The following is a 27,432-nucleotide window of genomic DNA, read 5'->3' on the forward strand; positions in this document are numbered from 1 at the left end:
CCGCCCCGGCTTCGCTCGGGTTAAACTATAATAAATTGTACATCTAAACCTAACTAAGGAAGCATAATATCTATTTAAAAAAGCCGCAACAAAATCCGTTGCGTAGTTTAAAAGATCTAAGCATACATTGGGTCAGCGGAAGCGACTTTGTTTTATACTATGTAGTGTAAGTTACGATGTTATGAGTGTTTCAAATTTAAACACATTCAAAACAGTTTGTTGTGCTTAGAATTAAATTTAAAATATGTTCCTCCATTTATTAACAATTTTTAATTGTTACAATGTTCTTTGATGAATGACAAAAACTGATTTAGAAGAAACTGATTTACTATCTTCGACCTGGGGCTTCGCTCCCATGGGAATTCCGGGGTCAAAATGGGTGAATTTTCGAGCGTTTTGAACGCCGTCATTATCCTCCTTCAAAATAAAGAACCATTCTAAAAATCTTAAAAATCAAATGTTATTTAAATTATACACTACCCCCTACACAGAATATTATTTATAAATTAGAGTAGCAAAAAGTTTCTTGTCTTTGTTGAAATTTGAAGAAGGCTAATGACGGCGGGCAAAATGCTCGAAAATTCACCCAAGTACCTCATATTTCAAGTTTTTTTCTACCCGTGTACTAAATTTGATAACAGTCGGTCCAGTAGATTTTGTGTATAAGAGTAACAAACATAGATACACACATACATCCCATCCTCACAAACTTTCGCATTTGTAATATTAATATGATATGATTGGATACCTAGATTGGCACGTGATCGAAATCACATGCTTATAATAAATATAGCTACAATTCGAAGCTCTTACTATGAACTATAGTTTGTATATTTTGAATGCATTTTAGCACACATTTAGTGTGAATAGAATTGATCGCAAACCCAGTATTCATCTACATTTACTTCAGACAGACAGAATCTAGATTAGATCGTAATCCAGATGACAAAACCACTAGACAAAAAGTGGATCCATGAAATACGCTTTATGGCAATAATCATGAGCATTTCCTTACATATTACAAAAGTCCCGTCTGTCTGTGTGTACGCGATAAACACAAAAACTACGGACGGATTGTTATGAAATTTGATACACGGGTAAAATACAACCTGGTGTAAACCATACTTTATCATGAAATTCGCACAGGAGCGAAACCCCTGGGCCGCAGCTAGTAACATAATAATTAAAATAATCTCTCACTCTGTTCCCGTTGCGTTCGGGGTTGTGAAGCCGCGAAGCCCGGGGTTAGCGTAAAAAAACTGAAAATTTAAAGATTCGGCTGTGATTATACAACCGGCCGCTTTCCTGGCGTCAACCCTCCTTGGGAATGCTATTGATGGCTATCAACTGCCTAGGCTGCGTGTCCCTTAGTGGCCTAGTACAACATCTAGGGGAGAATATAGAGTGGTTCTGATCTAGGGCGGAACCACACGCCACTTAATACACGCTACATATTATAATCAAAACATCATTAGTGTTCATATTAGTTTTGTTTTGGTTGACTTATGTGAATATTTTATTAAATATCGAGATGTCTAAAGCACACAAAATTTTAAAAAATATATACTGAAAATAGGAGAAGTAATTTAATCATAAACACGTCGGCAGAACAGATTAACAAGATAAAACAATAACTAAAACCTATGTATACTTATATACAAACAAATAATTCTACAAAAAGCACATACGCTTCCCTCACGCGAGTAAACAACCAATTTATTATGATGATAACCTGTGTACGTCAGAAGTCTAATTCGAAGCCGAAGCCAAATCTAACTCTCCTCTGTTTATCTATTAACGTGCTCCCAATCAAGCGTAGAACACGTATTTCATTATGTGGCTCGTAAAAAAGAACATCTTTCTGAAATGTGAATCCACCAGATCTCTGCGAGTCAACAAACACTTTCAATTCTGAACCGTTCGAGTACTTTTTATGCATACCCAGACCAATAGTCGTCCTTGCTTCCCGCGCGTCTTCGTTGACAATCGTTGCTATTCGCAAATCCGGCGTGAATTGCTTAAAAAGGCACGCCTGAAATCCAGCTTTGCTAATCGTTCCAGATAATGTAAAAGTCTGACGATCGTACCTCGCAGTCACTGAGACGTCGGGCAGTGGAGGATACAACATTGGTCTAAAACTGACCTCGGAGCCGAAACAAAATTCAGGAATTACTTTGTACACCCACTGCGTCACCAGCCTTAACGTATTCGGGTCGACATCCTTCATTGAACACGACACAGACGCCACTGACTTTTGGTTCTCCCTGTCGAACACAATCTCCGTTTCAGACGAAATCAAATCGCGGATCTTTGACGTTAATTGCATTGTGTATCCTCCATCAAGGTCTTCAGTGTACGTCGCCGTGGCCGATCCCGCGGAATCTACTAATAAACCCTCGTCAATAGCTTTCGGCTCCATTTCTTTGTATAACAAGTGTGTAAAAGCCTTGTAAGTTTCTTTAGTCCGTCCATAATTATACTGTTGTACTAATTTCACCCTGTTCATAACTTCTCTCATGATGACAACTTTGGCACCGGTGAAGCACAATGGGAAGACACTTTTTGCTTCTGCGTGCATGTCATTGAGTCGTATCATTTTGTTCTGTTTCGGGGCATCAAGGGTTATTATTTGCTTCTTCTTCGGTAGCAGCTTTTGGAAGCTGGACATGAAGTTACTGACTTCCTCCTTGATATTAGTTTCGTTTAAATCCATTGCTGATAAAAGATGTTAATTTATTTGTTGAGTAACAGGTTGGACGTCATTGACCTGTCTGTATATATTTTTAAATTGGCACCGAGTGTCGTGGCCGGCCTGCCAGTCTCACACTGCAAACAGTCTGTATATTTTAAATCCATCCAATCGGCTCCGCGGAGGTTGATCTATTTTGAATAACGTCTATCAATGACTAAAGTTGCGTTCGTTTAGTTAATATTTTTAATTACTATACTTTTAATGTTATGATAATTATATTATTTCAAAATCTGTAGTGGTTGCGTACCTATTATTTTATAAGTAATGTTTCATTTTGTTGTTTTATTGTTAAATTAGATTTTTAAATTAATAAAAAAAGTTATGAAAAACTATGAAGTATTTGTGACTCTGAATTGTTTTTACGGAATACATCTGATTTTAATTTTGCCAAAATTTCCACGGTAGCGAAGCCTAAAGTAAAAGTCGGCAAAGTAATTAAACATTCTAATAACTCGTATGAGAACATAAAGCCGAAATTTAATTAGGGTAACTGAACAAAATTCAATTAAATGACTTTAACAAACATCCCCATACGACTGACACAGAAAATATTCTTGGCTTTGTTTAGATCTTTAATTGCGTTTAAACTCTAATGTCATACGCAACATTAACTTGATCGAATTTGTGTTCCTTTGGGTATCACCTACATTGCTAAGTTTTCATTTAAATTTAGGGTTAAATTACCCTTAAATTTGGATGTACAACCACAAGGGTGAGTTGCACCGTCAAAATGTCAAGTTTGCATTGTTCTGCGCACGTTAAATTAAAATGTCAAAATTGACCCACCATAAGGGTCAGTTGCTCCGATCCGTTTAACGTTAACTTTAACCGGAGAAAAATGCAAGTCTAAAAGGCGGTGGAGAGGCGTGATCATCACAATGCCACAGAGGTGGTCATCATCATACCGAGTGTGCTGTTGCTAACACTGATGTCAAATTTTATTCAAGTCGCCTAAAGGCATCTGTCATAACTTTTACGACTACTTACCGCCATCTGGTGGCATATAGTCGCACACACATTAGAAAACTAAATGTCAACCAGTGTGCAGGTTTCCTCACGATGTTTTCCTTCACCGGAAGCAAGTGGTGGTCTATGAAAACTACTAAATATGAGTCAGAATGGTATACAAACGCATATGGCGCGAGTAGCATACGAACCTGAGGCCTTTCGATCCATAGGCGTCTTAACCATCACACCACCACCGCTTCAATCAATATAAGGTGGTCAATATATGGAAATCACACTCTGTATTATTAGGGTGGTTCGCAGAGCGTTTCGACCGCTTCGGACGCGCTGTCATTGCAATTTTTCAAATTTTAACAAAGACAAGAATGAGTTTTACTATATTACTTTACATTAATTATTCTGTACTGGAGTAATGTCAATTTTATGAATGAGATTGATTTTGGAAATGATTCCTTCCTCAAGAAAATTGACGGATTGCAATGATGAAACGCTCTGCAAACCACCAATTAGCTGATTGTGCTTTACTTAGATTATCATGCACCTGAAAGCCTGAACGTCGATTCAAATCGCAAGGGAAACCCCCTTTTAACAAATTGTAATAAATAACGTATTAACACTTTACAGGACAGAAAACTGATCTCAAATTACATAGGATGACACTCCGGTTTTCCATACAAAAAATCACTACGTATATAGCAGTACTTGTTAAAATAAATACTAAAATACTAATGTACGTCAGTAGCTACGGGTATAACCGCTGTACGGATACAACCGGACTGTTTTTATAAATAGCAAAGTTAAGCCGTCAAGACAGTCAGTACGGGCTTTACCGTACATCGGGCAACGCCGTACTGTCATAACGACTAATATAATTAAGTTGTTTAGGCAGTCAGTACGGGATTTACCGTACATCGGGCTACCCCGTACTGTCATGAAGAATAACAGAGTGAAACCGCCAAGATAGTCAGTGCGGCGCTCACCGTACATCGGGCAACGCCGTACTGTTATGAAGAATAGCAAACTCAAGACGTCGTGATAGTCAGTACGGGTTCTACAGTACCGTAAAGATATTAAAAAAACTCCATTGAACAAAAATAAATCAATTTTATTGATAGAAAACGAATGCCTACGCACTCAAAAAATACAAATTCAAACAAAAACATCAAATATTCTAATTCAAAAACATAAAATAAGTATTATTCTTCAACATCGCGTTTCATAGCTAGGCACTTTGGTCGACAATACTATGAAAGTTTTATAATTTCTAATTCTTCTAAAACATCTATATCCCTCTAATCAAAAAGTTTACGAAAATAATTAACTTATCAATCAGTCTTCAATTATTGTACACAACACATGAGTAAAGTCTTTATAGCATCAAAAATCAATCTAATATCACTATTCCTATGTATTGCTTTAGTATAAAAAATGTTAACCTAATCACAGTCCGTCATTTTAACTTTAGGCTAATTCTAGTTTATAATAATTAGTTATTTCTCTTCTATCAGTCTACTAGTTAAGTATTTTTAAGATAATAACTTAAACTTAATCAGTTTTGTGCTTGTGCCATTCCTCGAAGCAGGATGGACAAAGAGGTGGTTTTTTTTTATCGATATCTTGTCTCTAGTCAAGGAGATATGGCTGTACCAATTCCATTACAATTTTTTCTGTCTTCTTGATTGCCGGGTCTGATTCTATTTCTTCATTTTTACCTTTGTACATTAATATATTTAAAACATATCCATCAGAAGTAGTAAAAATTAATTCCGTAACGAGCATTTTTTGACTTAATATATTGTCGAAAATGTAATCGGCCACGAAACAAAATTAAACAAAATTAGCGATTCATCAATTGATAGATTCACACCGGGACTGTAGATTTGCCGAAAATTCTCACATATGGCCTTCATGAAATCAGAAACTTTCTTTTCTCCTTTAGCATTAGCTTCAGACAAACTAAGACATCGTAATATTTGTTCGAACCGACGTCCTGACATTATGTATGTAAAAAATGGGTGAAAATATAAGGGATCGGAGAATGAGAACAATGATCTCCTACTAGGTCCTTTTACTTGACCTTGCAACACACACAAAGCCAAGAACATCTCCATCTCATTTACTGTTACAACTCTAAAAGCTTGGTTTCGGCTATTTCTGGTATGGGGTTTATTAGAATTAGACTAAAAATCGCCATATGCATTTGTCCTGGCTACTAAATATTCGAGTAATTCTTGAGAAAATACCCGTCTAAATATATCTAATGGGGTAGCATTTTCATTAATATCTATTCTCAATCCTTGAGTGTTATTATCAAATCCAAACTCTGGAATTAGTTCAGTAGTACAAGTCCATTCTTCTTCGGGTGTCTCTGCTTCTACATTTTGAGATAACTGAAGATCAGGATTTCCTTCAGATTCCTGTTCTTCCAAATTTTGATCTACAGGATCTTCCGGACTTGCAAGGCCCGATATTTCGTGAAGAGGAATTACAGGGGACGCAGCTCTGGAACTTTGTGCTGAAGTTGATGGAAATGCTGATTCTAATAGGCTTAGACATCCCATAGAAAAACTATTTTCCGTTCTCACACTCATTGTACCTGACGGTTCGACGATATCTTGAGGTTTATGAAATGTAATGGGACTACCAAGAGGTATTACAGGACTTCCAGATGCACTTTCTATGGATATGTGTGTGCTCGCGGTAGGGCGTAAAGGTAGTATTGGACTGTTTTGGTCAGAAATCGAAGGAGAGGGTGGAACAAATAAGGTAGCTCTGTATCTAGAAGTAGATGGTACTGTATCTATGCGATTATTATCACTGGCCCTTACATATCTGGGCTGAACCTTAGAATCTTTAGGATCTTTCTCTGATTTAGCCTCATCTACATCCAAGGCTTCTGAGTCATCCGAATCACTATTTGGTACATAGTCTGCATCCGTGCCATATTCCCCGTCGTTATCCTCAAAAGGGTCTGTTTCCGTTTTTTCTGATGTATCAGAAAAACTGCCATCGTCAGAACTTTCTGGAGTCGACACATCCTCCAATAACTTTTTGATGCGCTCCTCGTCTTTATTCATCTGTGGCAAAAAGTGAACGTGAGCGGAACGTTATAAAAAGTATATTTTTCTATAAAAGTAAAGACTATATTAATAATAGTAATTTAATACTTACGTTTTCTGCCACAAATTTTTGCGCGCAAACCCACGTGGACACAACCAACACCGGTGCCAGGCAGCGCGACACTGACTTGGTGTTTCTATGAATTCTCTAGGCGGACTATACGGTTATACCCGTAGTGTTACTATATCAACTACTTTTTGTGTTTCTATACGATGTAGGTAATGTATATATTATAGCTCTTAGATTTGACAGTACAAACCTTTGAATAACTTGTAGATAGACAGTAAATCATGTTCGTTACAATGATAGTATAAATCCAGCACGGTGATCACCGTAGCGCTCTTTATAATATCTTTTGTAGCGACTGCGATGCCAGTACTGTCAAACTACAGAGTTTTTAGAGCACTGCTATAACCGTACTGTCCTGTAAAGTGTTAATAGGTTTGCTAATGTGGTGGAAGAATTCTCGGCTGATATTATGTATTACATATCAATGTATAAGGCCGTATTAGATATATACCACAGACACTAGATGTCTAGATCGAAATTTGGTTCTGCGAGACAGACCACATATTAGACGGTCGATTGCATAGTGACAGACTGTATTAGATTATTTTTTTTTTACTGATTTTTCCAGTCCAAATAATATTATGATTATAACATGAGTTTGTAATATAACATATATAATTATTTGTCGATTCTGTTATATTTTAATATTTATAGTGTAAATAAATGGACTAAAAATATATATATAGTAAAAAATTCCAAAGTAGACATGTCCATAAAAAAATAGCTAAAATAGTGGCCAGATAAAAATGCCAATCGCGAAACTTGTGATGAGTGAAGTTCCCTTCCGCAAACTTGACGATTTTCAAAAGCCATCCACTCGGATAGATGGAATACGTGTCCCATTTTATCTTTATTTGTTAATCTATACTATTCTTATAAAGAGGTAAGCGTTTGTGAGTTTGTATGTTTAAGTCGGGTAATCTCCGAAACCGATTTCAAAAACTCTTTCACCATTAGAAAGGTACATTATTCAAGATTGCTATAGGCTATATATCTCAAAATTCCCACAGGAGCGAAGTCCCGGGCAACATCTAGTCTATTATAATAAAATATTAAGTTATGTTTGTACATAGCTGATATTAAAGAAAAGTAATTATGAGTATATGGGGGGGGGTCTTTATGAGACTGAGCTTGGAACTTGCAAATCATGTACAGTAAAAAATCTAATATATAAATAATCTAAACTTATCAATTTGACGCAATCCTATTGTTATTATTATCTCCGGGGTCGAAGGGTTAAAAGGTTTGAAATTGATTATTTATCTGTTTGTTATCTAAATTATTTACTTTTTCCTGGCAGAGTAACAAATATGCTGACAAACCATTGCATTTATACTCGGATTAAGAAAAACGTTAGTGACAAATAAAATCCTTTGTTTTGCTGTCTCATGTGCCAGGCAAGATGGATGGCGTCCAAGGGGGTCTCAATCTGTCTGCATTAGTATCGTTTAAGTTTTTCTCAGACGAGGGTAGTCTGCAAATTGAATCTAGACAAGTTCGGTGCCCTAGCTCGGGTAGGGACGGCATAAAAAAAGTATTTTTCGTAAACGAATTATCCATTTGTCGTTTGCAACATTAAAGTGTATTATATGTTATATAAATAAACGGTTAGTGGCAATAATAAAAATTATTTGCAATTTGTTTATTTATATAAATAAAAATTCGTTTATTTCATTAACTGAAAGTGTACAAAGATACATATTGTAAGGACTCTCTATTAAGCAAAAAATATGCTTGTGTCAGAGAATCCTACTCTTTCATAGCATACATTTGGAAGTTACACTAATCACTGCGTTATACAAATCAAAATTTAAGTACTTATCGATTAATATAATATGTATAACAAATAACTAAATATAAATAAAATAAATAAGTATAAATAACCTTATTGTGTATGTATTAATATATTATATATATATAAAACTTAAAAAAAAAATACATAAAAATATATATATTACTAGCTTTTGCCCTTAGGTTCGCCCGCGTAAATTACTCTGCACCGGACATGATTTTCATACAAAATTTCACCCCCCAATTAAAGTCATATGGGGGTTGATTTTTGAAAAAAAAAATGTCGGAACCGCTATGTAAGCGGAACAGACAAACGGACTGACAGATAGACAGACAAACTTTCTCATTCAAATATTAGTATGGATTAGGGGAGTTAGGAATACTGTGCTGCATTTGTCCAGATATGTGAAAAGGCTTTTGTCCAGATATAAACAGCAAGTACTCAAATATTATTTGCCGATTACTTACTTAATATGTAACTTAACAAAGCATTTCTTTCATGAAACAACGCTAAAGGCGTTGATAATTTATGTGAAATCTGTAAAAGTAAAACGATTAATTTGAAATCTTTTAAATTTCAATTAATAACTTTGACGTAAACGGAATGCAATAACGAAGCGATAAATTTCGTCTAATTAAACAAGACTTTCGTCAAACAACAAATTAACTTTGCTTCACAAATAAGGCATCATCTGGCCAGCATAATGCTTCATAATTATGAATTATTGTGCCCGAGATCTTTTACGATAAGGACACATTTAATTATTAAAATGATCTAAGCAGTTTATAATTCAAGTAAAATGACATTAAAGCTATCATTTTAAATCCCGACGAAATAAGGATAGTAATTATAAGTGAACTCAGCCCAATCTTTACTTATTGTAGTTGTGGATTTAGATGTCATTTTGCCTAAAGCAACTGGATTTAAACGGAATCATTTTAATAGAGTTTGTAAATTACCATCGCTAACACTCAAACTCGGAATAATGTTTCAGCCCTAAAATTAGAAATACAAAAACATGGCCAGTTTGAAATGCCTTGAGAGTCGTTATTTTGTTTAGAGGTTAAAACATTTTCCGTTTATTGTCGACAGAATTTTGCTCGTAAAATATTAATATTTTCCCAGATTTTTGTTCTTAAAAAAAATTGTATTATTCGTTATTTTGTAAGGAACATTAAAAAAACCATTTCGCATATAAACATACAGACGTACTTGAATCGGAACAACACATATAGATAGGTAGTGGTAAATATAGATACTTTATTTCATTTTTGCTACATCACATTATCTAATTCTGTAATCTGTAACTCCAATATATCCTATAATTATTTACTTTGGTTCGCGAAACAGCAATTAATATTTAGATTGAATGTGTAACTAAAGTCTTTTAACTGAAAAATAAGACGTTTAATTTAGCTCTCTTTTATGTCCATAAAACTAGAGAATCCACAAAAGTATCTATCTGAACAGCGATCTATATAATTTTCAAACTATTTATGCTTATTTTATGCGAACCTTCCCAATTCACGCGTAATTTGAACAAAAACGATATCAAAAAGTTTGATGTCTACAGCTATTGGGAAAGTCAGATTTCAACACAATACAGACAAAAATCGAACCGATTAATGAATGAATCGAATGATAAACGAGTATCGATAGCGCGGAAGTTTAATTGCACAAACAATAGTACACGTTGCAGTGAATACATTTCGACTCGATTCAACTCGGAAATGCAATTAACTTTGTATCGAACTGACACATATTGGATATGGCTGTGTTCTTATTTACTATACTTATTAGGTATATGTTGTCCAATCATATATCATATAACATCACAAATACAAAATATGAAAATCAAAAACAAATTTCATGAAAACTAGAGAAATACGGTGGAGAGAAGAAGCGAGCTACCCTTTATTTATTTATTAATTTATTTATAAAGTCACTCACTACACTAACAGTTGCCCAAGGCTTGCAGTGAGCCAAAAATATACATTAATAAAAATATACTTTATCTAGTTCGCCCAATATTTTATATTTATTTTAAGTAGTGTTAAGAAAACACAGTTAAAATTTTTGTTTAAGCTATTGTGGCGTTTCGGCGGTTAAAACAAAATGACAAAAATATTTTTGGAGGAAAAATATTTGTGTATGTGGGTAAATCAGTGTATGGAATATTAATTTGGAAAGTCCACAAGTTTGGTACACAAATCACTATTATTTTTTCTCCAGAACAAATACAGTCACATACAAGAAAACAATCACAGAAGGCTACAGACAATGTTGATTGACAATAAGTAACATTGAATTATATTGAATGGTGAATATTCTTTCTTTTCTCCACAAAATTTATGGTTATGAGTAACCGCGACGGCGGGCGGAGAACAACTGGCTCGCTTGTACACGCTAGTTAAGTGTGCAACGTAAACTTAATACAATACATACTAGGTAGGTACACCTATAGATTTTACAAGCAATGCACAAAAAGCAGTAGAGTTTAGTGAGGCTCACCCAAGCAAAATATACTTATTTATTGAATTCAATAACGATTACTGGACGCGTAACAAGCAGCCAGCCCGTCAGCCAGCACATTATCGGCTATCTGAATACAAACAAACGACAAGCAAACACGAGCAATACAAACAGTGGAAACACGAAGAGGCATCATGCCATATAGCAGCTATATAACAGCTGTAAAATCCACTATTGGCTCACCATGTGTAGAACTGCATATTCATTAATTGTCAAATAGACGTCCCGATTTTAGCGAGAAGTCCTGATTTCTAACTCGAGATTTTACTGTCCCGCACGGTACAGCTCTGTCCCGCTTTTTTGTATTTTTAGTTAGAAGCAAAAAAAAACACGATACAGTCTTAATTTAGCATAAATAAAATTTAGCTATTGTGTATATATATTTGACTAGTACATCAGAAAAGTCAAAGGACAAGTTTATTTGTTAGACAAATTAAAAAAACCCCGACTTTCATTATTCATTTCGCTACAACTTTAGAACATCTGAACGTTGATCAAACGTATCTAAGAAACACCGCAGAAAAAATATCTATCAAAAAAAAAACCCATCCAAATCGGTTCACCCGTTGATGAGCTACGGTGCCACGTACACAGACAGACTTCCAAAGATTTTGCTTATATAACGTACTTGTGTTCTGTTAAAATTCTTGGAAATAAATCAAAACATTTTCACCAAATTTAGATTTTCCAATTTTCCGTTCCGGTTCATGCGAATCTGATTTTGAATTTACGGCAAAGTATAGTCAACAGCACATCAACCTACCTATATACATTGCAAACGCTATTACCGCGCCCTAGAGGTTTACGCAGGGTAACTTGATATGTTGACTGTACGAAACATGGTTTATTGAATCACAGTTCATTTCATAATAATCCAATATATATCCAATATAATCCAATATATATACTTATAAAATCATAAATTTAACACACAGACCATTTATAGGTTAAATGGTGTGTGATTAAATACAAGTACAATTTTATACAGTTTATAGAATAACTAAATATAGTTATTCTATAAAATGTTTTATTAAACTGAACGAAGGCGAACCAAATAAGCAAACATTTTTGCATTATACTTCACTTTCTTTTTATCATTTTATGTGCACAATTTATTTATACAATACATGTTAAAAAAGAGTACAAGGTGCAAATTATTTGTGCTATTCTATAAAATGTAGTTAGATGAGTCGCAGTAGACGACTTTAGCAACAACAAGATTAAATTTTTAAAAGTATATGAGAATTTCTGCTAATTTAGTTAAAAGTCAGTTAAATCCTAAGTTGATTACCTTCGTATTTTTATATTTACATTTGATTCCGTGAAATAGATAATTAGATGAAGAACCCGAGCGAATATTTCATTCTCCCGGTTATATCATTTTAATTCAAGACTCGGCTCAATTTAAATTTATTGAACTCATGCGTCTCATTCATCATAGGATATTGGTACTCTGGGAAAACTATAAATCTTCAATACTTTTCTCTCTTATTCCTGCCAATGTCGGCTTCCTCGTCTACCTAGAAAACGTCTTCATCTTCGGAAAACGTCCGAGGTAATTCAAATCTTAATGTTCTCACAAAATTTACAATTCAATTTCGTGCTAATTTTCATAAAAATTAAAATATCAATTTATGCCACGTTCTTTCTACAGCGGAGCTTCATCATCATAATCTTTACCTTACTAGAATTGAAACATATTTCATGAAAAATAAAATAAACCATTGTATCCTGAACTTCGGAAAACTTCCTTGCTTCAGGAGAAAAAAGACGTCGTGAGAAAATCTGCACACTGGCAACACACAACACTATTATAAAATTGTATTTGTATGATTATCATCCGTCTACTCTTATCCCACTTTATGTGTGGTCGGTACAGCGTGTCAGTCTCCTCCATTTCTCCCTGTCTCATGTTAACCGATCTACATTCCTCGTTGCCATATCCTGCTGAACGCACTTCCTCTACTTCTTTTTCCACTTAATTTCATATCCACCCTATTTACAATGTCACTCTCCTCCCTTCTCGTAATGCACATATATTTATCACACTTTACATTTATGCCATACCGTCGAAGCCTATTTGATTTCGATATTTTCTGTGATTGTGTGAGTATTTTTTACGATATGGCAGAATATAAAGGCCTCCGGCATTTGTCAAGCTTCTCTGGCATCGATTTCTCCCGGATCGTGGTTCGCGATTGCTCTAATCCTCAATCGTAAAATTATATTCGAATCACCTATAGGCTGGAGTACCTATTGATTTACGACGCTATTCTTTCAAGTCTTCCTTTCTTGCGTTTTTTTATTTTTTATTTCGTTTTAGGGGAAAGTCATCAAAGGCATGATTTCTGAACATTAAAAAAATGTAAAATAACCAAAAATGCACAAAACCAAAAAATACCCAGTAATATAATTTTTATATCACTACATATTCAAGGATTTTTTTCCCTCTCTCATGTTCGCATGTTCCCAGCTGTATCTCGGATCAACGTAAAAAATAAACCTCAAAATTTTGAAGATTCGGTTGTAATAGTACAACCGGCCGCCTGCCTGAATCCTCCTTAGAAATGCTATTATTGCCAAGTCTGTGTATCCCTTAGTGGTCTCATATAACATCCAGAGGTCCAATTTTAAAACAGAAACCACACTAGAGAAACATGCTATTTTTTAACAGCTCTCATGAAATTTTCAAAATCAAAAATCAAAATCAAATCATTTATTCAGAAATTAGGCCTTCACAGGCACTTTTTCACGTCATAATCTAAATTAAATGATACTAAGCTACAAACTACTAGCATTTCGGAACGACCACTGCTGAGAAGAAATGCCGAAAGAAACTCATTCAAACAGTGTTGGTCCCTATCAGTATTCAGGTCCCTAGTATTCATTCATTCATTTCCACAGATAAAAGCTGACGATGTGGTCTGGGAAGAAAGGCACAGAGACGGGGACAGCTGGCACTCCGACGGCTGAGGAGGAGATCAAGATAGTACTCGTGGGAGACACGCAGTGCGGAAAGACCACGCTCGTCCAGAGATTCGTATCCGATACTTTTATAGATGTAAGTATGGTTTGAAAACTATTGATGCCACCCTGAGCTCTGGCGCTCAATGGCTGAGGATGGAACCGGGAAATTGCACAGATGAGATACACATACTTTAATAGATGTAATCTACAGGAGGACCGCAGAGATAGAAATAGACGAAGGAGATGACGGGAAGACCTTCACAAACGGTCCATTTTTTAAAGTTATTTATTATATTCTTGAGAACAATTTCTGTTCATAGGCCATATCTAATTACACCATATTAGCAATCTCGTATGTCGTAGTTAAGTAGGTATATGTAGTCTCTAAAATCTCTTTCTTGTTCATAAAGTATTTATGTGACTTTGCTCACTACGGTGTCAATGTCAAAGCTAAAAGCAAAAGGAAGATGTCAAGTTGTGGAGAGAGCTTTTCCTAACAGGACACGTGGCCTACAGGTTAAATAAAGAGTAATCTATATAATTTGTAGAAACGGATTAACGCGCATATTATGCCCAACATGCTTGATTCTTAGATCATTACTGGATTTATTTAGCACACATTTTTTTAGATGTAAATATATGGTTGTTTTTTGGTCTCCTTTCGCTTCAAAACAGAGCATTGGATTTTGGTGATTTTTGATGTGGAGATAGATGGAGATTAGTAACAAAACAAAACAACATAAGAATAAAATACTGTATAGGCCATACTTTTTGCAGGGGGCGACGAAAACTGCAGAAAACAAAAAAATGTCTGACGTAGAACTGTACCGCAATATTTCCTTGTCGCCCAACTTCAATGAACCATTGTGTCACGAATATTTGTATGCACAGGTTTGATTTATTTCTTGTTTGAAGACAGCCCTTTATCAACGCGGACTATCAACTCTCTAGATACCGCATCTCTCCCTGTCACCGTGAAATGTGTTGTCAAAGTGCAATGTCGAAAGCGCTTTATAAATATAAATATATGTGCGGGCATTTTCCAGTTTTCCACATATAAGACACGATCGCGGTCTCTTGACGTATAGGTACTTAAATTTTATTAATAAATTAAGTAATTAAGTATTATTAATGTATTAGGTAATTAATTAGTCATGAAACGCGAAAATTAGTGTAGTTTATCCTAAAAACATGAGATATCTACCAAATTATAGATCTTTGAACACGGGTCTTCAATTTCATGCTGAATTTGTGTATTCTCGATTGAAATCAGTGGATTGCTTCACAAAGTATGTTCAGTTCAATTTCACAAAGGAAAATAAATAAGTAAAATCCCAATCCCAACTATAATATTACAAATGCCAAAGTAAGTTTGCCTGTTTGTTTGTTACCTCTTCACGTTCTATCTACTCAACCAATCGTCTTGAACTTTTGCATACATATATTTTGAAGCGAGGATAAAGACATAGAATGCCTTTTATCCTGGAAAAATATCTGCTCCCGTGCAGGAAACCACGCGAGCGAAGACGCGGGCGAAAGCTATTATATTTTACTTATATTTATATGTAAATGTAAATTAAATAAGTCTAGAATATAACCACGCGACTAATTCTAGAATATAACTTTAAAGAGTAATTTTACTCCTATTTTCTAACTGGCTCACAAACGCCTGTTTTGTTCAGAAGTTAATAATACTTTCTTGAAATTGTAAGCCCTACGTGACAGACAGGTGACGCCCGAAGTTAGGCAAAGTCAGAGGACGTAAACATGTTTTCATAAGACGTTAACGTTCAAGTTAAGGTTAATTATAAATCACGACTCCTCCAGTCGTGATTTATAATCCCCAAAGGACTGTTATGGATGCCGCAGAGATCTTGTTGCATTCTACGGGAATAAAAATCGTGCAGTGAACCGAAGAGTTCCCTCGTTGGGGTCCAACCCTGGGTGCACCATCCAGTCGGGCTTATCTATACATATAAAAGACAGTAAAAATAGTTTTGTTTGTAAATTTAGTATTTTTGACTGAAAAATTGTTTTTGAATTTATTGTCTGTCTGTCTGTATGTATGATCATCACGCTTCGCTCCAAAGTACTGAACCGATTTATTTAAAACTTTCACCAATTGCGCTTTGTTTTAACTTAGCGAAACGTTTAAAGTTTGTTTCATCAAAATCGGTTCATTGAAAAAAGTTATCGTCAATACCCGAGGGCATTTAGGCGGGCGAAGCCGCGGGTAAACTGCTAGCAAATAATATACATTGTCATGGAAACTGAAGCATCTCTTTAGAACAAGCGAAAGTTGATTATGTATGTAATGATTTCGAATTGATACAATATATTAATGAGAAACAAACAGACATCGGACAAAGGAAACTATATAAAAGCTGATAATATAATACCTACATTCAAAAAGTACGATTTAAAAGAGTTTTTTTTTAAATCCAGTTATCTCTAACGACAGAGGGAGTCAGCGGACAGTCAGAGTCAGCTGACCCTGGGCTCCGACGCTCAACGGCTGAGGTAGAACCGGGATACGCTCAGATGAGAGAGAGTCCAATAGAAATATATTTTTTAATCTTATATTATTATAAAGAGGTAAGTGAGTTTGTGAGTTTGTATGTTTGATTGTTTGATCAATTCGAAATGAGACACAACGAACCAATCACATTGCGCCATTGTGACGCAACGACGACCACACTTCGAATCGATTCGATGGTGAGAAGTGAAAATGCTAACCCGCACTTCGCCCTCTGAACTAAAAATTGGTTGTTCTTTCACGCTAAGTGATAGGTGCGACTTTGAAACTACATGAGGCATATTTACGTATTGTCAGCACTGTTTAGTATGCTATTTTAGTATCAAGTAAACAAAAACATGCTCTTTTCGTTTGTTTTCGTTTAACACAGTATTCCATTGTGGTAAACATACATGGACGATGAAGCATATCCTGCTAATATTATAAAAGTTAAATATTATTTTTTCTCTCACGTAAAAATCTACTGGACGGATTGCTTTGAAATTTGGTACACGTATAGAATATAACCTGGAGTAACACATAGGTTACTTTTTATCGCGAAATTCCCACGAGAGCGAAGGCCCGGGGCGCAGGTAGTATGAAAATATTTAAAATTTGTGAGCACTGTTTAAACTGTGACTTTAACATGTCGCCGCGCCGTAGTTTTGATTAAATGTCGTACTTACTTATCGTTTTTCTGCGCATGTTAAAGTTAACGAAAAATTTTACTGGTGCAACTCCCAGTTAGTGATAGTGCAATCACGATTGGAATTCTGATCAATGTTTGATATCCATTACTACGGTTTGGGCGGGTTTACCCGTTTGATTAAACGTTTGCCTTCGTTTAACCCAGCTTTGTCCATTTTTGGAGCATAGATTTTTTGAATATTAAAAAAGCGAAGCTTTTATTTATTTTGTTACGTAGTAGAATAAAAAGGTCATCAAAATTTATTTCTTCTTGATTTTATACTTGACGATATAGTCAGATGATGGTAAGAAACTACTTCGTGCGCGAGTCCAATTGGTCGGTCCTCGCAATTGGTCGGTTTTTTCAAATGTTTTATATTTTGTCATGATCAACATGAATATACTAGCACTCAGTCAGAACTTTTATTTAAAACTAAAACAACCGTATTGTTAAAGTTTTCGGTTTAAGTCTTACGAAGCACCTGAACCACTAAAAGTTTTGCCATAAACAGAATTATAATAACCCCCACTAAACACCAGGTCCATGGCTATGAAAACAACATTAAAAGCAAAAGTTTGGGGTTATTCTTCTTCATAGTCGTATACCTCATGAACGAGGGTCATGGTCATTACTTGGAATGTTAAAAAAACACAAAAACAACTTTCTTGGCACTATTAATGGAGTGGTTTGCCTTCGCCTTTTCCATTTCACACACAAGTTAATAATCAACCAGTGTGCAGGTTTCCTCACGATGTTTTCCTTCAGAGCAGGTGATGGTCGATGAAAACTACTATAAATAAGTCAGATTGGTATACAAACTCATGTGGCACGAGTAGGATTCGAACCTGAGACCTTTCGAATTTCATAGCATACGCTCATAATTCAGCGTCAAGTTTTGTCCATTTAACATTTTACAAAATTCAAAAAATATATTAAAATTGCATCACATTTTACTTCAAAAAATACTATATAAACTAAGTCTTCTGCCAACTTCCAAAGCGCAGGTGAAGAAGAAAGGGCGCAACAAACTTCATCGCAGCCTTTTCTCCAAAGACGTCAAGTAACTAATATAGGTCTTGTAGGTATTACATATTATATACATTATATATGTATGGTAAACTAACGATCTGTTCGATCCTGTGTCCCTTTGATGGGGTTTTCAGTCGCAAATACATAATGCACAAAGCACCTGAGACGTCTCTCAAAGGACATTTGTGATACAATCACTATATACAGATTCTCAGTGCGTTTCGACCGCTGCGGCCGCGCTGTCTTCACGAACCGTTAATATTTGATGAAGAAATCATTTCCAAAATCTTAAACAACTAAAATAATATAAAATGTTATATAACCTTTACTCAATTTAGCAAAATTTAACGGATTTTGATTTAATTAAACGGATAAAATATAACTTTAAATAGTATTTTATACCCAAATTAGCTAGCGAAGTAGCTAAGTATATGTGGCAAAATAACTGTCTGTTATGTGTAAAGTTTTTGTTTTTCACACCGTTTCGCCCATACAAAAGACTTGGCTGTATGGGCTAGTACCCTTTGCCTCCTCAATAAAACGAGGGAACAAACAAAAAAAAAACCATTCGTCGAGTGTCAATAATGATCCTATTCCCACGTCAAACTTTTGATGTCATTTTATGACAGGCAGTTATGCTCCCGAATCCATGTAGTATACAAAAAAAATATATATGCACTATTACGTTGGCAGCTTAATAGTCAATATATTTTTCTCTGACATCTGAAAATAGATTTATGATCATGTGAATATATCAAATTTGCCGATCACATTAAACTGGGATCTTGGTGTCGAATAATGACTTCTTTTTTTAATTACTAGTTGAAATTTACACATTTCATTACGATTTCATGTGTGTGAAAGCTTTCTGTGATTTTAATCATCACATTTTTTTATAACTATTAAACTTGCAATCTACACCCCTTTGTCTATTCGGGCGGATTCTTGCAAATTAATTGTAAAGCATCTTCAACCGATTAAACAGAAATTTTGTACACATTTAGTTTGGGTGACAATGCGTAAATAAGCTTGACCTGATGGTGCACTCAGGAAAGACACACTATAATGTCAACTTGCAGGTAAGTGACGTGTAGTCCCGTCGTCGTATGGAAATTAATAAATAGAAGAACTGTATTTACTTGAAAATTCAACATTCCAAAATGAAGATTCAATTCAGCAAATTAGTTACCTTCTTGATAAACAGAAAACTGTATGTTGTATTGTAGTTATCTGAGCGTTAATCCGGTTACTCCTCCGGCTGTCTTGCATTGGAGCCCATGGCCCGCTATGTATATTGTAGGTGTTATATACTAAAAGCTGAGTAGATTATGTACCTACCTCAAAAAACCTACTGATAAAATTTCAAAGATCTGTTTACTAAAAACAGTTGGATGGCAAAAGATATACTTAATACGATATTCAGAATATTATTACAATTACAGTACAAAGCTCTCGGATTCTTTTATTTAAAATGCAGCTGTTTATTCAGCGAATTAGAATTCGTTTTCTTCTAACAAAACATTGTCTCTCTGGATATTGTCAATGGCATTAAAAATTCAATTTTCACGGAGATTTTCTGATAATATGTTCACTGTAATTCCGAATATATTTTGAATGTCTATTATAAAATATTGGCTTCGCCAATTCATAAACCAAAATTATTGATCAATCTTCACAGATCGATTGCCCAAAGAGCAACAAATATTACGAACACACCTACGTAGTAATTACAAAGGAACACAAACTTCCCGCCACTTTGTGACATTGACATGTAAAAAAGCGCCATTTTTACAGCGCTAACACTGAACTGACTGACTGACGTTAACAAATGACCGACTTCGGAGTTCGAAATTCGAATGCAATCCAACAAATTGGACAGTGGACTGGCGATTTTACGAGTTTTCAATCTTTTTTTCCTGATTTTCATTTCATGCCAGCATTATAGGTACGCTGGTTTCCTTTTTGGTGGTTTTATGTAAAAAATCTGGAAAAATTAACCATGATGGACTGTGTGGACAAATATTTAAATTCAGTCCAAAAAATCGAGAAAATAAATGATGCATTGCACATTTATCTTTATTTTAAACCATGTTTCAATCATTCTATGACTTGAGGACTGAACATCATGAACTACTTAGCAAGTAGGTACAAGTTTGTAAGACGAACTATTCAACAATATCAAGTTATTATGAACGGTATCTTGTTACCAATATAGATAGGTACATGAATAATACATGACTTAGATTACGTTTAGCTTCGAAGAACATTACTTAATATAAAACTAGCTATATCCCGCGACTTCGCTCCCATGGGATTATCCGTGAAAGCAATTTCCATTTTAGGTACTTACTACTTATTTGTCTAATATCACAAAAGTCTGTTAAGTGGGGTTGATAAATGTTTTATACCATCAAGCAGGCAAACTGGCATGCGGCTATCTGATGGAAAGTGGTTACCGCAGCTTATAGACGACTGCAATCAGGGGTGTTGTTGCCATTGAAGCTCATTTGCATGGCTCATTCCACGTTCCTAATGCCACTAACACTGGTGTCAGATTTTATTCAAGTCGCCTAAAGGCATCCGACATGACTTTTACGACTACTTACTGCCATCTAGTGGCAGGTAGTCGCATATACACTAGTGAACTAAACTGTCCATCAGTGTGCAGGTTTCCTCACGATGTTTTCCTTCACCGAAATCCCTAATTTGAAATCCGTCAGGTCCCATTTAGGTAAAGAAATTTTTTGAACATTTTCGATAGGAGTTTCCAAAAGTTGCAAGTAGTTTGTAGCTTGTAAGAAATACATTTTTAATATAGAAATTGACGAGAAAAAGTGCCTGTGAAGGTCTAATTTCTGACTAAATTATTTAAATTTTGAATTTTGAAGGGACCAACCAATACCTAGCTAGATTTGGACCGATGGCCATTGGGTCATTTGTCTGTTTTCTGATCCTTTCTGTAATATTATTCTATATTAGTCTCTCCTCATGACTTTATATAAAAGTATAACCTGAACAAAAGCAATAACATATTTTTTACGACATCCAAATTCACAACATATTGAGGACAAAACGCGCGTCGAATAAACAAACAATAAACATTTGCAGGGGTGTGCAAAGAAACTTTAGCAAAACTCGAAATCTGCTTCGAATTTTATACATTGCGCACACATTGCGCCCGATACAGAGGCAGCCACCCTTCGGCCGCAGAGGACAGGGGGATCGTCGAGAGACATACCGACTCTCCTCTTCCCCTGCGGCCCCACCGCACCGTGTTCAGCGCCACGGCCGCGCTGTGGTCGCGGAGGACAAACCCCCGCGACCCCACCTCTGGTCCCCTCTAGTTTCCACATCCAAGGCTGGTGGCGGGTCACCAGCCAATGGCAGTACTACCGAGGGGACCGTCCACCAGGCCCAGAGCACCTACCAAAGTCTCTGGCCTTGGGTTCCTCTTGGTTCACCGGGGTGGCTGGTTGTGTCAGACCAGCCCCCCCGGTTACTAAGCCCCACCATCGCGACAAGATGGGAACCCGTCGGTGGGGAGTTGTGGCAACCCTAGCGCAACCCTTTCTATCTGCGTTGTTTGAAATTAATTAAATTTCACTTAGTTCGAACCCGATTTAAGGGACTAATTTGTTGCGTAAGGCTACTGTTACATTGTTAGTGACCCAGTATTCGCTTGAAGATCAATTGTTGAGAAGTTTAGGAGAATGCAGAGAATATTTTGGAACAAATAATTACTTTATTTCACATAAAAAAGATAAAGGCCCGACCGCGACCCTTCGGCAGGACCGCGTTAATGCTTACGTTAGGGCTTGGAACGCACGAATGTTTGAATACATGATATATCAAACTGGCTCCTAACTCCTCTTTGGGAACGCTGTTGATGTCTATCAGCAGTCAAGGCATATATCCCTTAGTCACTTCATGCGGCAATCACAGGAGAATATGGAATAGTCCTGTTCTAGAACTTGAACCACATTTCACAATTATTTAAGACAAGAAAGAACCATGATAAATCATACTGGACAAAAGCATTCCTATTCTCTTTCCATATAACCTTGTCTCATCCATCTTTTGTGGATATCTCCAAGTTCATCAGACCATCACGACCTAGGCTTGCCTCGTTTTCTGTGGGAAAGTGGGAAGAATTCAAAAAAAAGATAAATCAATAACAAAGATAATTAAAATGGCAACCTTTTCTAAGTTTAAAATCTATAGTAAAGAAGGCAAAGTGAACCAGAATAGTTACTTGCAAAAATGTAAAAGTTTTAGTAGAAAAGATAAAGTAAAAGTTTGAAATTCTTCGTTGTATAGATCGAACTATCGGACGCGCCAAGGAACATAGAACCAAGTGTTTGTTGCCATCTATATATATATATATAGGACAACAAAAAAAGTATATATATTAGATATTAGACATAAAGATATATATTAGACATAAAGAAGCGTATTTGCCACAGTTTCATACACTTTACCCACTTTTTGGACTCTCTGTCATCTGAGCGTATTGCCGATTTCTTCCTGAGCTGTTAACCTTTCGTGTGTCGCAGGTATTGATGTTTGCCCAAGCACTGGTCAGTATTTATTTTGCAGCTGAAAAGTTAAGCGTCGGATCCGATCGCCCAGGATCCGATTTCCTATATTTTCTTCTCCGCTTCGCACGGTCTAGCGTCCTTTGTAATCTTATCTATATTTGCATTACTTATGTACTTAATTTATGTGTATAATTAACATTATTTGTAGTCAACCGATAAACTTAAATGACATGATGAAAAATTTTATCTAATGTACCACAATCAGGGTTTTTCTTACGAAATATTTAAGACGTGGTTCGTTTGTATAATTTTACTTTTTGGGATAACAATTGTATAGATTTCCATAATACTCGTCTTAAAAGGTTACCTAGTTGCATTCCTCATTACATCTTCATGTGACACTTTCCTATGTACTGTGTTCCGTCATCCGGATCTATGATAAATAATATATATCTATGAATTTAAACATGTAAATCTATCGAGAAAATTACTTGTTATTTATTAGACACAAAGACAGGTATATGACAAGGTCAGAAATATGTTCAAAATATGTATGTTTTCAAAGATATGACAAATCAAATATGATTTTGTCTTTGACAGCATTGTCATTATGACAGTGTTTTTACACTGTTGTTTCTAATAACAATAAAGGTCGAATAGGTAGTTACCGAAATGATAATTAGTCATCTACCCTATTAGATTTGGCTCCGAGATTTGTACAATCAATGTAGAAGAGATACGTAGTACTAATTCAATTTGCATGTTCGAATCAAGGCCCATTTGGGAGAATCACTTAGAATCATCCGTTTATGCGTTACATGCTGTGTGTGATAATTTTGGAGCATTGAAGACAATAAAACATTTAATGGCATTATGTAGTATAATTATAGTTATCTATAATTCTATATGATGGATCTGATGGTCCACCCACTGACGGCTGACTAGGGAGCTCCTCAACGGTTTTCATGCATGATTTTCTTAGATCTCTATGACAACAAAAAAAGCTTGTGTCAAAAATGTCATTTTCATATATATTTATATATCACTAGATTTTGCTTACAACTTCGTATGTGAGTAAAAATCCGTTTTCCGTGGAAATTTCAGGAAATCCCTTCTTAGTGCTCCCGTACACTGTCCTAGGAAGCTACACACCTTTTTGTCATGAAATGTTTCTTCCGTAGCCATGTGAAAACCCAGAGCACGAGCTTTCTGCAAATGTAATTGAATTTTCATGGAACCAGAACAAAAGTGCCCCAACTTTTTAGTTTTCAATAGCGTGCCACAGGATACAGTCCGCTTTCCATTACTAGTATAGATCTCAAAGCAAAAAAGCTAATCACTACAGGCTCATACGCTAACAAGAACATTCTAGAACTTTTTCGTACGTTAACTACTCTATTACTCAGTATTTAGATTGATTTTAGCGTAACCAAAATGTTGTTTTTAAGTTGGGTATTTTCAACAACATGAAAACTTGCAGTTTTTAACGGTTTTATTACTTGGTCTTAGAGTTTATTGTAGAATGGCCGGGAGGTTGATTAATTGTTGTTTTGGTCTACATTGTCGTGGATTTGGTTCGGAAAGAGTGTTAAGGCAATCAGCATGGACCGGTGGAAATATGGAAAGGAAAAATGGAAACGGGTGTTTTAAAGCAAAATTTTGTTTTCACTACAAAGCGCTGTGTGACGGACGGGTTTTAAGTTGGTCGTTAAGGAAAACGCCTGGCAATGGAGTTTTCCTTATTCATATAATTTGTTTCTTATGGAGTAAATATTGTTGTATTTTATGTATTTCGGCATACTGTACATGAATGCCGACTTTTTTTTTGCGAAATTTTCAAATATTTTTCTGATGACCATCTAAATATAGTAAGGTATATATGCATTTCTATTATATATATATAATATAAATGCATAAATTTAGATGCGATTGAGGATGTGTTCTCTCACATAAACAAGCTACAATTCAACTCGATTTTTACCTACTCAACGAATTTGGCAATTCTATTCTGCATCAATTCAACTTGGTATTCCAGGTTTGCATAATAGGCTAGTTACTAGCATATAGTTTACTTATTTTCCCAGAATTCCCACGGGAGCCAAATCCCAGGGCATAGCTAGTCAGTAATATGACTCAAGCCTTAATCCATATTTAGACCAAGTACCTACTTGAAAAAGTATCTGATTTCCCAACATAAATGCTGCGAATCCCACGCTGTGTTTTCAACCAGAATAGATTATTAAACCAAATCCATTCATAAGAGACCTTTTTAAAGTAACTATGATATATTGAATGACGGGTCTTTAAATATTGGCAACGGACCTCCAGCGTCGAAGGCTTACCAACTGACGGATCTCGCCAGAAAAAAATAAATCATTTTTATCACCAGGCAGTACGTTATACAAAATTGGGTAAACTGATGAATTTGAAAATCGAATGCTTAATTTTTTTTAAAGTAGGTAAGTAAAATGTAGAAAGCTTCAACCAGTACTGCTAGTTAACTAGATGTAATTCGAATTTTAAATTTAGGTAAGTACCTAGGTACTACTTAATATAATATTTGAACAAATTCAGTTAATAACATGAATCCATACCTAATAATATAAATTATAAAGTCTTTCTGTATGTCGAAACGAGTTTGATGAAATTTGGTATACATACTATAAGTAAAGAACCCCGTTCAAACATAAGCTACTTTTTTCAAAAATCTACCCCCAAATGACTATAATTGGGGGGGTGAAAGTTTGTATGAAAATCATGTTTGTGGCGCTTTCGCAGTTCACGCCGCCAAAGCCGCATGCAAAAGCTAGTTGGAGATATAAACGTGAAGTTAGTTCAAAATACAGCCAGTTGTGTATGTGTTCAGTTCCAGTTCTAACTTGCAGAATCGGAAGCGCATGCCAATGACATTTCAATTAGTTATATTATCGCTCAAATTTAGGTTAGGAAGCAGTTTAGGTTATGTACAGTACAGTTTAAGGTTATATGTACACCAGCGCCACCAATACTTATAATAAAACTGTGAGTGAGCTATGTTTGTTCGCGCAAAACGTAAAAACTACTGATTGAAATTTGATGTGGTTTTCAGAGTTGTATAATAGATGATCTAACATAAAATCTGGTATAGGTTTAATCGCGATACGTTGCCGAGTTGATGATAATATGTTATGAGCAGACGCACGAAATAAACACAGGCGAAGTCGTGGGCAAAAGTTTCTAATAAAATTCTATACCCATGGTAGAATAATGTGTTAAAATATTATTTTATTTAATTTAGTTTTTATGCGTATTACTATATTACATAATATTTGCACGATTAGTACCTACTAATCGTACTAATATTATGAAATATTATGCGAAAGTTTGTGAGGATGTATTTATGTATTTAAGTTTGTTACACTTTCACGCAAAATCTACTGAGCCGATTGTTATGTTATTTTGTACACGGGTAGAATATAACCTGGAACAACGCATATGATACTTTTTAGCTCGAAATTACCACTGGAGCGAAGCAACGACACACGACACAACGATGTTCGATCATAATAACTTACACACAAATGTAACACATTAAATTCTGCAATCTACACAACACGCGAAATTTCGCCAACTTCAGGGTAACATTGCCGCTGCGAAACTCCGGAATATTCACAACGAGCAGCACAAATTATAACGTTTAACATTCATTATTATGTATATAAATATAGGGCTTAAACCTTGGGAATTTATGGGTTTGGTATAATGGCGGACAAAATGGAATTAACTGTGTATGAGTTTGCAAGTGAAACAGCTAATTTCTATGAAGATTTCGCGTAACGAGTTTTGTTTATTTCTCATCAGTATAATGGTGTACCATTACTGCAGTGTTATAGCATGGGCTTTAAGAGAAGACTTATTTACTCGATAACCTATAAAATATCATTGAAATCTACCTAGAGCTCTGTATAATACCTATAATACCTAGAATTCTTAAGTACGAAACAGATATACTATATATCTGTTTCGTACTTAAAAAGCTGAGCTGAGGGCGGTTCCACATATTTCTTTTGCGTTTAACAAGCTGAGCTGAGGGCGGTTCCACATATTTCTTTTGCGTTTAACAAGCTGAGCTGAGGGCGGTTCCACATATCTGTTTTGCGTTTAACAAGCTGAGCTGAGGGCTGTTCCACATATCTGTTTTGCGTTTAACAAGCTGAGCTGAGGGCTGTTCCACATATCTGTTTTTCCCGACATAGCTCCACGGCAGCTCGCTTTTTGTACTAATCGAGTATGCTAACACTGATGTGTTAGCATACATTGTCATTCAAGTTACCTAAAGGCACGTGTAGAATACATGATTTTTATAGCTACCTTATGGTTCTGCCTCTAGAATAGGAACACAGCATTCCTCCCGTGAATGTCGTAAGAAGCGACTAAGGTATAAGCCTAGACAATTGATAAGCTACGATTGCATTGCCAAAGAGA

The 27,432-nt window shown here is 35.5% G+C and overlaps 3 protein-coding genes across 5 annotated transcripts in view; 1 reads left to right on the forward strand and 2 right to left on the reverse strand.

Annotated features, from left to right (window-relative positions):
- LOC128675151 (rho-related GTP-binding protein RhoN-like) overlaps nucleotides 1-27,432 on the forward strand; it is a 101,520-nt gene that overhangs the window by 58,796 nt on the left and 15,292 nt on the right. For all 3 annotated transcript variants that reach the window (XM_053754337.2, XM_053754336.2, XM_053754338.2), the window contains one exon: nucleotides 14,136-14,292. In XM_053754337.2, the coding sequence (XP_053610312.1) occupies nucleotides 14,149-14,292 (144 nt within the window). In that variant the 5' untranslated portion in view covers nucleotides 14,136-14,148. The remainder of the gene's footprint in view (nucleotides 1-14,135; nucleotides 14,293-27,432) is intronic.
- LOC128675148 (mitochondrial import receptor subunit TOM40 homolog) lies at nucleotides 1,565-2,825 on the reverse strand. Its single transcript, XM_053754331.1, has one exon. The coding sequence runs from the start codon at nucleotides 2,711-2,713 to the stop codon at nucleotides 1,742-1,744; it is 972 nt and encodes a 323-aa protein (XP_053610306.1). The 5' UTR covers nucleotides 2,714-2,825; the 3' UTR covers nucleotides 1,565-1,741.
- LOC128675149 (uncharacterized) lies at nucleotides 4,335-7,275 on the reverse strand. Its single transcript, XM_053754334.2, has 2 exons — nucleotides 6,890-7,275; nucleotides 4,335-6,795 (listed from the first exon to the last, which is right to left on the reverse strand). The coding sequence occupies exon 2, from the start codon at nucleotides 6,793-6,795 to the stop codon at nucleotides 5,899-5,901; it is 897 nt and encodes a 298-aa protein (XP_053610309.1). The 5' UTR covers nucleotides 6,890-7,275; the 3' UTR covers nucleotides 4,335-5,898.

Source organism: Plodia interpunctella, chromosome 14 (genome assembly GCF_027563975.2).
Source record: "Plodia interpunctella isolate USDA-ARS_2022_Savannah chromosome 14, ilPloInte3.2, whole genome shotgun sequence".
In the NCBI taxonomy this organism is placed as follows: Eukaryota; Metazoa; Arthropoda; class Insecta; order Lepidoptera; family Pyralidae; genus Plodia; species Plodia interpunctella.